This window comes from Phoca vitulina, unplaced genomic scaffold (genome assembly GCF_004348235.1).
Source record: "Phoca vitulina isolate PV1807 unplaced genomic scaffold, GSC_HSeal_1.0 scaffold3, whole genome shotgun sequence".
Lineage (NCBI taxonomy): Eukaryota > Metazoa > Chordata > Mammalia > Carnivora > Phocidae > Phoca > Phoca vitulina.
The window spans coordinates 9644414-9657556 of NW_022589706.1; the positions used below are offsets into that span (position 1 = coordinate 9644414).

General features: G+C 41.0%; 1 protein-coding gene across 1 annotated transcript in view; it reads right to left on the reverse strand.

Annotated features, from left to right (window-relative positions):
* The window catches only part of LOC116628816 (rho-related GTP-binding protein RhoD-like), a 45634-nt gene extending 36528 nt beyond the window's left edge, over positions 1 to 9106 (reverse strand). The window contains exons 1-3 of the mRNA XM_032399147.1: positions 8975 to 9106; positions 1941 to 2090; positions 1143 to 1268 (exon numbers count right to left, since the gene is read on the reverse strand). Coding sequence (XP_032255038.1) covers positions 1143 to 1268; positions 1941 to 2090; positions 8975 to 9106 — 408 coding nt within the window. The remainder of the gene's footprint in view (positions 1 to 1142; positions 1269 to 1940; positions 2091 to 8974) is intronic.
* Between the last annotated feature and the right edge of the window lie 4037 nt (positions 9107 to 13143).

Sequence of the window (13143 nt, forward strand, 5' to 3'; positions counted from 1 at the left end):
ATATTTTCGATGATCAGCTGGTTGCCTTGGCACATTGTAGACAGAGCCACAGGGGAGCTAAGTCATCTACCACGGTCTGCTTTGTCAATCTTGGATTCTCAGGGGGAACTGAAACCCAAGTTTTCTGACTTGTCTTCATTTGCTACTTAGCATTATCATTCTTTTACAAGTTAATAATAGACTCTGCAAGTTTTAGGTTGCAGTAGATTGGAATCCATACTAAAAATTAGCTTTAATGTAATATGTTGCTTTAAAAGTTTAACATTTGCATTGCTTCACAAATCAATGAAATATTGATGACTCCTAACACCATATCCCAGATGCTCTTCTGAGCCCTTCCTGTACATCCTGAACTGCTTCCTAGACATCTCCCCAGAAATGTGCCACAGAAACCACACATTTCCAAAGCTAAACAATGCATCTTCTCTCTTAACTGGCTCCTTCTATTTTCTATCATAAAGTCATCACCAGTAATACTTGGTGGAAGCATCAGGGTTACTACTGTTTTTTCCTTTTACCACTCTAGGTGGCCATCTAACTCATGTCTTACCAATTCTAATCACATTTAATGCTGTGGTCTCTCTGCCTCTAGTCTCACCCCACTCCAATCCACTAGTGTTTAAGAAAAGTTGCTCTACTCATTCCTTTATTTTTTTTTAATTTAAATTCAATTAGCCAATACATAGTTGGTCATACTCTGTGTTGGCTGTACTCATTCCTTATCAAGGTATTCAGAACACTTCTTTCTTATTTTGCCACAATCTCTGAATCCTTGAATATTGACATTTTGAACCACCAATCAACTTGCTGTTCTCCCAAAACACCATCTCTCTCTCTCTCTTTTTTTTCTAGTCTCTTTAATTCTCTTTCCTTTCTCCTGGGAAACAGACCTGAGGTACATCTTCTGTGATTCTTGCTAAAACACTCTCAGAAAGATTTTTCTCAGCTACTTCTTTGTTTGACCCATATGTTGTCTGCACTACTGTGAGAAAACATGAAATAGCAACTGCCATTTTGTTTCTGAACAATAATTTCTTGTTCATCTTGTGTCTCCTTCTCAAATAATTAATGCAATATTTGGTATATTTTAGTGTGAACAATTGCCAAATCTATGGTAATCTTTCTGAATATTGCACATTCACTTGAATGCAGTAAGATGCCACTGATTTCTCAGGAACAAGAACTTTATATTTGAGGAATTTTTCATCTGTAGCATCTTCTAAATCAGGTATTATTCTGCCACGTGCATTTGGAGCTTGTATAAGTTCCTTTGGGAGAGGGAGAGGAAACTATCTAACATTCAATAAGACTAGTTCCAGAAAAGGTTAAGTTTCTATATGGTTCAAACATTTGTGACTTCTAGACTCTCATTTATAGTAGCTACAAAATCAGAGCCTAACATATTTTAATCTCTGTTGTTGAGTTGTCCTAGAGATGGTTGATATTGAAGATCTTTTTTAAATTCAATATCAGAAGCATTAAATAGTATTATTACTGACTCTGAAAGTTACCCTATCCTAAGTCTTTATCTCAAAGTTAAAAAACAAAACTTATGCTTAAGTTATTAAAAAAATTCAAAAGCAATCTTCTGAATCAACTTGTGCTACTTAATTATTTAATTCTGACTTTTTGAGAGCCTAATGACAGACCTAAGCCTTGCTGACTTTAATGAAGTCCAATTTCAAATCTCATTTTAAAAAGAATCAAGGGAAATTTCTGCTCCCGTCTTATTTGGCAAGACTTCTCTGCCTCCATTTTCTCTTTTGTTGAATGAGCATTATCAGTTAGCTGTGAAGAAGTTCCTAGAAAAAAATTGTTATTAATTTAATGTACATTTATTAGTCACTTAGATAATGGGAAAGTTTGGATGCAGATTCAATTATCAAGTCCCCGTACATTTTCAACAGTCTCTGAATCAAGAAGAATGGTCCATTAATTACCTGTATTGTCAAGGGAGTCACTCGGGAGACTTTGGAACAAAAGGAGTATTCATTAGTAGAAACAGAAAATGGATGGAACTTGAGTTCTTCATTTCTCGGTTTCATGCCAACTTTGAAAATGGCCTCGCTGCAACTCTTAACAGTGGATTCCTGTAATTACAGAGGACTTAATAATGTGTTTAGAACACCAGGATATGGCTTGTATTGTCACTCATAAATGCAGCTTTTGGTTGGAGTTCTGCTGTAGGGTGCTCTTTCTTGTGCTAGGAAAACTTGTAGAGCTTGAAGTTACCTTCTGATCCAATTTCTTTGTAACTGGGCCCAGACTCAAGGTTAACAGGGAAAGAGAAAAAGTTGTCTCTCTTTGGCCTGCACTACACAACTGTCTCCTTTGGGTATCCAGAGCCTTCCATGCAGCCACAGGTGCTTACCTTGGCTCACGGTGAGTTTCCTGTATTGATGAAGGATGATCTTTCCAGTATGTGGTGGTTTCTGGAATGGTTTCTGGAATGCTGAAGTTCTTGAAATCATACAGATGCTTTGATTCATGAAAATTATTCCACAAGGTCAAGTCCGTTATTCTACCCATCTTTAACTCATTCATTAATATTTACTGAGAAGTTCCAGTGTGTCAGGCAGCGGGACACAGTGAGTACTGAGACACGCCCCTCACTCCAAGACACTTATAAATATAGGAGGCAGAGGCAAATAAAAACACTGGTGCCACACCCTCAGTTCTCTTTGGTGCTGGCTAGTTGTGTCATCCCATTGCAGATGAAGAAATCGAAAAAGAGGCAACACGGCTGGTTAAATGCTAGGAAGTGCTAGAATTTAAAATATGGTGGTCTGAAGATAGAGCACAGGATCTTACCAAGTCATAGTCTTATTCCAGTTATTGCACTCATACGATTGTTTTGAGGAATAAATGAAATAACCCATATAAAGTTGCATAGCACTTGTCATATGCTAAACGCCCAAATAAATGTGAAATGCTAAATGTCCATTGACATTATTGCTCTTTTAATTATTATCACCCTGTCACTCATGTTGGAAGAGCATAGTGGTTAAGCATGTTCTGTGCTTTACAGACTGCAATCAAATCCTGACTTGGATACTAAAAATGCATATGACCTTGGGCAGGATATTTAACTCCCTTGGACCTCAGTTTCCTGGAAAATGGAGATGATAGTGGTAGCTCTCAATGGAAAGTAACCTTCAAGGGAGCAGTGATGCTTTCTGTCTTGCTCTTTGCTCTAACCTCAGCTAATAGACCTCTGCCTACCGTAGAGTAGGGGCTCAATATAATATTTGGTGAATGAATGAATATCTCCTAGAACTGTTCTAATGTTTAAATGAGTTAATATATATAGAGTGCTTAGGAAATGCCTGTATGAGATAAGTGTTCAATTAATGTTAACTTGATTTTATTATATTATTACCATTATTATTGTTATTATCAAATGCCGCTTCCCTCATGAGGCCCTCACTGATGATCTCAACAGGACATGGTCTCTTTCTTCTCTGCACATGTAAAAGTATTTGCTTGGGCTTATCTTATGACACAGCTTCTTTTTTTAGGTATAATTTTTCATGGTTTACCTCCTCTAGGAGACTGAAACTTTTGTGACCATAGGCATTGCTAAAACATCTTTGTGGCTAGCACAACATGTTAGCAAACCTGTACTCTGACAACTCAGTCTTTCTCTTGCTGAATTAGGCTCCTATATTTTTGCACTAAGATTTTGTTTGTTTGTTTCTTAAGTCAGGTATACCAGGTTGGTAGAGAGACAAAAAGGAAGACAGATCTGCAGTGTCGTGGCTTTTCAGGGAAGACAGTAGATACTGCCCCAGCCAGGTTCCTCCCTTCTCAGATGGCGTCTTCCTCCTCTAGGTGCTACTTAGAGGTGTCTGATGGAGGAGTGCAGGGATGAAGGGAAGATGAAATCAGCTTTCTTTCCATGACTCTTAATGACACAGGATGGACATTGAAGTCTCCTCTGAAAGTAGGTACTGTTTAAAGGGAGGAGAGAAAAAAAAATAGCTCTCTTAAGTAAGAGCTGTGTGTGTATAGAGCTTTAGAGCTACAAACAGCATTTTCAGATGGTCTGTGGGTGGGTGGAGGATGTGAAAGGACACAAGAGAGGTAAAGTCTAGGTGAGAGATGTTCAGATAAAAGAGAGAGCTCATTCCCTTAGGATAGGGTTGAGGTGAGGCATTAAGAGTGCCCTGTTTAATGCATGTCATTTGGAAATTAGTATCTTAGTAAGGTAATTCCCAAAGGAATGGTTCCACCAAGTGGTAGGATGCTGTGGTGGAAAGCAAAACAGAACAAAGCATGTGTTTTGGAGCCAGACTGACAGTGATTCTAATCCAGGCTTTGCTGGATAGTCTTGGAAGCCTACACCTTCTGAGACCTAGCAGCATCATTTGTAGGGCGCCTCGGTGGCTGAGATGGTGAAGCGTCTGCCTTTGGCTCAGGTCATGATCCCAGGGTCCTGGGATCAATTCCCGCATCAGGCTCCCTGCTCAGCGGGGAGCCTGCTTCTCCCTCTGCTTCTCTCTCTCTCTCTGTCTCTTATGAATAAATAAATAAAATCTTAAAAAAAAAAAAAAAGCCTACACCTTCTGAAACCTAGCAGCATCATTTGTAGAGAAATAACCTGAATGTGGTAGTGGATGTTATTAGAGCTTACCATATTCTTCTGGGCCACGGAGGACCATACCTCTCAGCCCTTTTGGAGTTTGGTCAAGTCATATGAATAATTTTGGACAATGGGTTGTAAGCCTAAGTGACACAGATCACTTCCAACCTAAGGCAGTGAAATGCCATGGCACAATTCTACAATCTCTTTTTCCTATAAGCAGCCCAAAAGAGGCCTTGCGTTGAGATGGGGCTACAAGATGAAAGCATCTTGGACACTCACCACTACATGGAAGACAGTTGTCCCAGAAAGTTGGCCCATTAGTTTATCTATATTTTCTTATTCCTTAGCTCAACAAGGGTAGATGAACTACATAGCATAGCAATATGGCACATTACAGGCACTGAGTTAGCTCTCCTCCGTTGGGGGTTCCAGGGAGATGGTTTGGAGTAAGAGAAATGTAGGAACATTTGAGTCCATGTAGGTGTCCAATTATATACCACCTTTGTGAAAGACTAACACTATTACTTTTATTTGGCATCATGACTTCATATGCCAGAAAGCACCTGATACAAAAATGGTGCTCAATAAAACTTTGCTGAATAAAAGGGGTATGGGAGTCTGAGGTCATTTATTGGGTATTCCAAATGGAGTGCTGCTATTGGGTGGGATATGTTGGTTAGATATTTCCTTAAATTTGCTTAGTACTTTAAAGCTAGCAACTCAGTTTCAGAGATGTTACTTGCAGTATCTCATTTAATGAATGATATTACATTGACTGTATTCTTTTCCAAAAGCTTCAGTCTTCTCAAACAGGACAGGTTAGTCCTCACTTCCAAGGTAGCATTATTTGACATAGAATTGACTTGGACAGAAAATGAGGCAATAGTGTACACAGACTTGCTACTTTCAGTTTTATAGTATGTGCACCGCTCAAAGATGGTCTCTATAGGCCAAGCCATGTACCCTGGCTGAAGGATGCATTCTCTTAGGAAGGGGTGCTTTCTTTTCTTGACATGGGTGCATCTGGGTTGCATCTGACCTGTGTGAGGGGGGTTACTTTCTCTCCTTTGTTTGCCCAAAGTGAATTAGTATCAGCTTAGGGTACAAATATATAGACACATTGTTGTGGTAGCCAGCCTTCCAAAATGAATCCAGGTAATAGCCATCTCCTGGTCATCATGCCCTTGTATAACCCCCTCCCCTTGAACGTGGGCTGGACCTAGTGACTTGCTTTCAATGAATTGAGTATGCCAAAGACAATGGGCTATTACTTCCTAGACTCAGTTACAAAAGGCTATGACTTTTGTCTTGCCAGCACTCTCTTTATGGTTGGTACAATCTTTCTTGACTTCTTACTTGCTCAGTCTGGGGATGCCAGCTTCCATACAAAGAGGTCAAAGTGGCAAGAAACTGAAGGTGGTCTCTGACCAATAGCCAGTGTGCAACTGAGTTCCTAGTCCAGAAGTCCCTGAGAACTAAACCCTGTCAACAACCAATGAGAGACCTCAGAAGTGTATATTCTTTAAGTGAGACTTGAGGTGAATGAGTCCCTGGCAGACACTTGATTCCAGTCTTTTAAGAGACCCTGAGCTGGGTGACCCAACTAAGGCATGCCCAAAGCTCTGACATACAGCAACTCTGAGATGTGTGTTGTTTATGCTGCTAAGTTTTGGAGTAATGTGTTATGCAGCAATGGAAAAGTAATGTAAGTAAAATGCCTTTCTACTGCTCACCTGTTTTTTCCTCTTCCAATGATGCTTACGTTGCAGGTTCATCCTTATATATTAGCCCTTATGTCCAGCCCTTCTGACCAGCACTATGTGTTACATGCCCCCCTTTGTGCATCCTTATATATTAGCCCTTATGTCCAGCCCTTCTGACCAGCACTATGTGTTACATGCCCCGCTTTGGGCAGCATGTTATGGAATCACATAAAATTAGACAAAGGTATTTCTCAAGCAGAGAAACAGCCACACGCATAGAGCAACAGATGACCAGTACTAGGGGTCAGGTGGACAAGTAGTGTACTCTTAAGGTTTCATACAAACAGTCATTCTTGGCCTGGCCACCCGCAGAATCCCTGAGCAACTACCTGGATGATCTGTCGACACAGGCTCTCTTTCAGGGCTGAAACAATTTAGATGTCTTTCCACTCAAAGCAAGTAAATGATAATAGAAGACCCATCATTAACCCAAGGGCACATGTATACCGGGTCCAACCACAAATCTGTAAGAAGTTTAAATGTTTGTGTCTATGCTTCAATGTCTAGATACCTTTAATAGCAACTCTAAGGAGAAGGTACTGGTCAGGATATCATTTTGAGAAGCAGCATTTAGGAGTATAGCCAGTTTTCCCATTTTTCTTGACAAGTCCTTGAGTGCCACTGTTGGTAGATGGACCCTGGGATCCATAGATAGACTCAAGTCATTGTTCTCACACTGTAGATACCAAATGATTTTACTGTAAGGACCACACACATAGAAACTAAGCTGATTGAAATCTGGACTTAAATCCATATAAACCTGTTCAGATGGCAGTCCTCAGTGGTACTTGGGTGAGCTCAGTTGGGAAATAGTTCAAGTCAGTAAAAACATTGAATTAAACTGATAACATCTAATTGATTGAGAGCTTACCACATGGAGAGGAGAGACCACAGGATTTGGGTCAGCAGTTTAGGCTTTATGAGCTTGAAGTAATTAAATGGTTGGGGGGTAGGCAGTACAATATGATGTGGTTGGGCATTCACTCAGTAAAATTATACTTGCAGCACTTTAAAAAATCAGCCCTGAAGCAAACCTTGTGATTTTTTTTTATAACAATAAAGAAGAGATATATTATTTCTATCTAGAGGTGATGTCATGCAATAGAATTCTTAGAATAATATATGTAGTACTTAGGAGCAAAGTTTTAGGGACAAAATGTCTCAGTCAAACCTGGCTCTATCTCTCACTGTGTGACATTGGGAAAGTTAGTCTAACTTTTCCTCAGTTTCCTCATCTGTCAGATAAACATATTTACTAATAGTACCCAATTCAGGAGATTACAGTATGGATTAGAATAGCTCCAGGGATATTGAATGGAAAGGCAGATGAATTTAGTGGTTGTACACATGGACTCTCAAGCCAGACTACCAGGATCTGAAGGTCAGCCCCACTACTTCATATGTTTGCTAGCAAAACAACTTTGCACATGGTTAAATTTCTCTGTGCCTCAGTTTCTCTCCTGTAAAAGGGGGTGATAATAATTGTACCTATTAAGTTAGGTGGTAGTGAGAATTGACTTGTTCATTTAAAAAAAAATGTATTGACTGAGCTTCTATTATAATCCAGCCACCATTGTAAGTGTTATCAGTATGCCAAAAATAATCACTGTCTAGGTGGTCATGTTTTGGTAGAGTGAGAGAGAAAACATACACACACACATTTTAGGAAGGGGAAGAAGATTAGGAGTGCCAGCCAGGGAGGAGACTAGGAGTTGGGGATGCCAGAAAAGGGATGAGAGTTGGGGGTTCCAGGAAGGGGGTGGGCATATTGTAGCAGCAATAGATAGAGTGTTCAGAGTTGGCCTCATTAACATGAGGGTGTATGAGCAAAGACTTGAAAAAGATTAGGGGCTATCCATGCAGAATCTGGGAGGAGTCTCCCAGGCAAAAGGCCCAGATAGACCAAAGCCCTTAGCTAGGAACATGCCTGGCATATCTGAGGAACAATATGAATCCAGTGTGCCTGGACTAGTGGGAAGCCACAGCGAGAAGTAGAAAGTGGGATGAGAGAGCTAATGGGGGTTTCCTGAACTGTGATCCTTGGGCAACTGTTAGGATCTTTGGCTTTAAGTCTGAGTAAAAGGGCCTATACTCTAAGATTATAAATGGAGAAGTGACATAATCTAGTTTATGTTTAAGAGGATTGTTCTGGCTGCTATGTTGAGAATAGATGTAGAGAGATAAGCACACCAGTGGGAAGGCCTTTGTGGCAGACGTTCTGTACTGTGGGTTCTTCTGCATTTCCCAGGATCCCTTTCAGCTACCTTGACCACGTACTGGGCTCTGTCCAGTGCAATGTAACCACAGGTAATCACATTATCTCACTTCCTGTTGAGGCCCCGAAGCCCTAGAAATTGCAGAGCCATCAGATGGAAGAGGTCTGGGATTTCTATAGTACAGCTAGAAGGAGAGTATCCCAGGAGAACCACCAGACCATGGGCATCGGCTTTGAACTTTGCATGAAATAAACGTCAACTTTGAAATGATTCATACATCTTAAGTGTTCAATTTGAGAAATTTTGATGGTTGTACAAACCTGTGTACACATATCCCAGACAAGATATAGATCACTTTAACTACCCTAGACAGTTTTTTAAATGACCTTTAGTATAGGATTTTCACTTACCACCAAGATAAGTACTTTCGGACTTCTATTGTGAGTTTTGCCTGTTTGTGGACTTTGTGTAATTGGGTTATTCAGTCTGTACTCTTTTGTGTCTGGCTCATCTTCAACATGATGTGTTGGGGGTTCTTTCATGTTGTTGTATGAGCAACATTTCATTTGATTTTATGGTGTGTAGTATTCTATGATGATATTACAGTGCATTTAGAGATGGTTGGGTTGTTTCCAGTTTTTGCCCATTATGAACAAATCTCTTAAGAATTCCTAAGAGAATTGCGCAGTTCTTTTGTTGGGGGATGCCTTTCTTTCTCTGGGGTAAATACTTGGGATGGAATTGCTAAGTAATACGTAGATGTATAACTTTGTAAGAAATTGCCATCCAGTTCTCCAAAGTGAAGGAACGATTTTATACTCCCACACCCTTACAGTTTTTCTTCCTTTGTGTATACTCGTCTTTTTAAAAACTTACATCTTGTATTTGTTTCTTGCTGGTATATTAGAAATAAAAGTGATTTTTAATGTTATTCTTGTGTTAGGGAAAAATTCTGAACTCTTTTATTAATAATGAGATTGCACATCAATCTTCTTAGATTTTTCTGTGCCTGTTAGTTAATTCCTACCAGGTACAAACATGCTGTCATGCTAAAACATTCTCACATAACCAGTCTCTCTCCTCAAAGAGTTTACAATTTAATTTTGCATATAGGGGCAGAGTGTGATATTTCTCACTAAATATCCATATGTTCCTCCACATTTCCCATCCTCAATTTGGATGGTGTCAATATCACTAATTGTAGCCAATTCTTAACTCTTTTGAGGCAGTTATAAACGGGTGTGGCTTCTCTCTGGTCCTGATCCCCCAAACCCTAACGTCCCCCCTCTGTTTCTCCTATGCATTTAGCTGGAAGCAAAGGATTCTGAATAAAAGAGTTGAGGATAGAAGCAGCCCAGATTCTTAGATAAGAGCACTGCTGTAGGGGCGCCTGGGTGGCTCAGTCGGTTAAGCGTCTGCCTTCAGCTCAGGTCATGATCCCAGGGTCCTGGGATCGAGTCCCACATCGGGCTCCTTGCTTAGCGGGGAGCCTGCTTCTCCTTCTCCCTCTGCCTCCCTCTTCCTGCGGCTCCCCCCTGCTTGTGCTCTCTCTCTGTCAAATAAATAAATAAAATCTTAAAAAAAAAAAAGAGCATTGCTGTAGGGCCACACAGTTCACACTGGATGGTGATTTTAAGTGAGAAATAGGGCTTTGTTAAGCTATGGAAATTTGGGAGTTTATCCACACCTGAAGCTTAACTTAGCTTATTGTGACTGTTACAAAAAGAAGTTAATTACAAAATAATTGGTGCTACCTTAAGATTAAACTCGGGGTGCCAGGGAAACGCAGAGGATACCTACCCAGTCGTAGAAGTTAGAGAATGCTTTCTAGAGGAATTAAAGTCTAAACTGAGATTGCAAAAATGAATAAGAACTATTGTGTTCCAGCACAGTTCCTAGCACATGGTCGTTCAAAAATGCTTTCTGAATGAATCAATGAACACTATCAACAATCAGAACAGAGGTGTGTTCCTGAGGACATCTGCAAAGGGTTTCTGATTAATTTAACCCTTGAAAATGTGGTATTTTGTTTGGGCAACCCCTAGAGGCTAGGACTTTTTGGGAAAAAAAAAACCTCAGTGTATTCCAATTGTGGATTGATGACCAGAAAATGAAAACCTGGCTTCTCACCTGCCTCACACACAACATTGAAGCAGCGCTACCCCACCAGCAGGTTTTCCTTGGGGTTTCTGTTCCTGGGGTGTGACAGTATTTACATTTCACAGGCAATTCTGTGAGGCTTCTCAAAAACAGAGGAAGCCAGAGCCCAGAGAGGGTAACTAAAAGCAAAACCAAGCAACACGTGCCCTCCTTAATACCCATCACCGGGCTAACCCCTCCCCCCACCCCTCCGCTCTGAAACCCTCAGTTTGTTTCCCGGGGTCCATAGTCTCTCATGGTTCGTCTCCCCCTCTGATTTTCCCCCCTTCAATTTTCCCTTCCTTCTCCCAACACTACATCAAAAACTAATGATGTACTGTACTGTATGGTGACTAACATAACATAATAAAAAGATAAATAAAAATATTTTGAAATATAAATAAATAAAATCAAAACTGAGAGAGAACAGAGGTGTTTGCTTGTCTCTGGAAGACCACAAGGGCACAGGGGGGGGGGGGGGGGGGGCGGGCAGGGAGAGAGAGAAGCTGAAAGGAGACTGGCCCAGTGACAGCAGTGACCTAATGAATCAGAAGTAAATCCATGGTGACCTGGGGGTAAACATCTGAAGGAAACAGTAACCGATGAAGGAACCTTTTCATTTTGGATGGAAAGCACTGGAAAGAAATCTTAAACTTAGTCATGATCTTCAGTCTTAATACATTACAACCTGGTCAGCACGTGAAGACAGTGCAGGTCAATTACACAGACTTGTCAATTCTTCCACAAAGAGATGAGGATTTTATTAAAAAGAAAGAGAAACCTCAGAGCTTTGTTTCGACACTTGAGGGGGACAAAGTGAGTGCTCTTTTAATTGCTTTGTATGTTTTCCCTGATGGATGTTAAATACTCATATAATCAAGCCAAATGCATTTTTTTTTTCCCTGGTGAGAACTCCTATCTAACCATTGACAGATAGTATTAGGTGTAATATGTTCTGCAAGGGTTGCCATGGTAAGAGTTCATCTGCTTCGCCCCACCATCTTTCCATAAATAACAGAGTGGGAATGCACAGGAAGCCTGTATAGAAAAGATGTCTGGGGTCAGAGCACACACTGAGCGCTTCGCCATGCTGGAGACTCACCAGGGTTTATGTTACGTATGTTTTGTACTAAAAGCTTCCTCTGTTTCTCTTTCTGTTTTCTTTCTTTCCCTCTTTCCTTCTGATTTGGGTTGGTGGCCTGATTTTCAACATTAGATAATTCCGAACATCACCACCGAACGCTGGCAGATTTAATTGAATTAATGAAGCAGCAGTGTGTGTGTGTGTGTGTGTGTGTGTGTGTGTAGATGTAGTTGAATTTTAGTAGCAGCCCACTCCTTGTAAATACCAACTCTGTCGTAATTATATTAGACTTAGGAGTCATCTAATTTTTACCATGGGGTTTCAAACATAGCTTTATGTTTCCTTTCTAGGAAGGAAAACTCGGTTATCACTTGTTTGCCTACTAAACATTTCTAATCCAGTTTCATGGAATTCTTAAGTAATTCTCTCTTTTGGAGTGAATCACTATGAGGTGACATGAAAACTTTCTTTCTTCCCTCTGAGCAGACCAGCCTTTGGTGTTCAACTTAGCAAATGCTCATTTAGCGCTTATTCTAAAAATGCTCTGCGATTTTCTGGGGAATCAGAGATAATGAGGATATGGTCCTTGTCTTCCGGAAGTTCTTATTCTGTTTTCGGAAGACTTAGTTTTCAGAACAATAGTCTTGGGCTTAGAAGGTTTTCTTTGAGGGGCGGAGAGATGGGGTTCTGGGGCAGATGCCTAAATATGCTGGTTGAATGCCATGTAGGTTGAGTCCATAGGTACCTAGGAGGGAGTGAGCATAACTGACTTGGTTGTCCGAAGGCAGAGCAGGTAGGAAAAGGCACTCTATTTGCATATCCAGTCCTCAGTAGTTGCTAGGGGACCGCAGCAACCATAGGGCTGAGGTCAGAGCAATCAGGAGAGGCCTGTGGCCACAGTTATTTGGTCTCTCCCCAAGAGGCTTCTGTTACCTTTGAAACCAGAGCAGCTCTGGAGTTTCTGCTCAATTCCATCCTTTCTAGCTGGGCCCTCTGGACTTAAAGGACAGTTGTTAAATTGGGATGACACAGGGCCTCCGTATGCATATCCTGACATGAACATTCACTTTTTTTTTTTTTAGAGAGAGAAAGAAAGTGCATGCATGTGTGCACATGAGTGGGGGGGAGGGGCCGAGGGAGAGGGAGGGAGAGAATCTTAAGCAGCTCCACACCCAGCATGGAGCCTGATGCGGGGCTCAATCTCACGACCCTGAGATCATGACCTGAGCCGAAATCAAGAGTTGGATGCTCAACTGACTGAGCCACCCAGGCCGCCCAAACATTCACTTTGGATATTCAAGGTCTTGGCTGAAGAAGGGGCCAACTACCTGGCCAAGCACAGGGAAGTGATTAGAG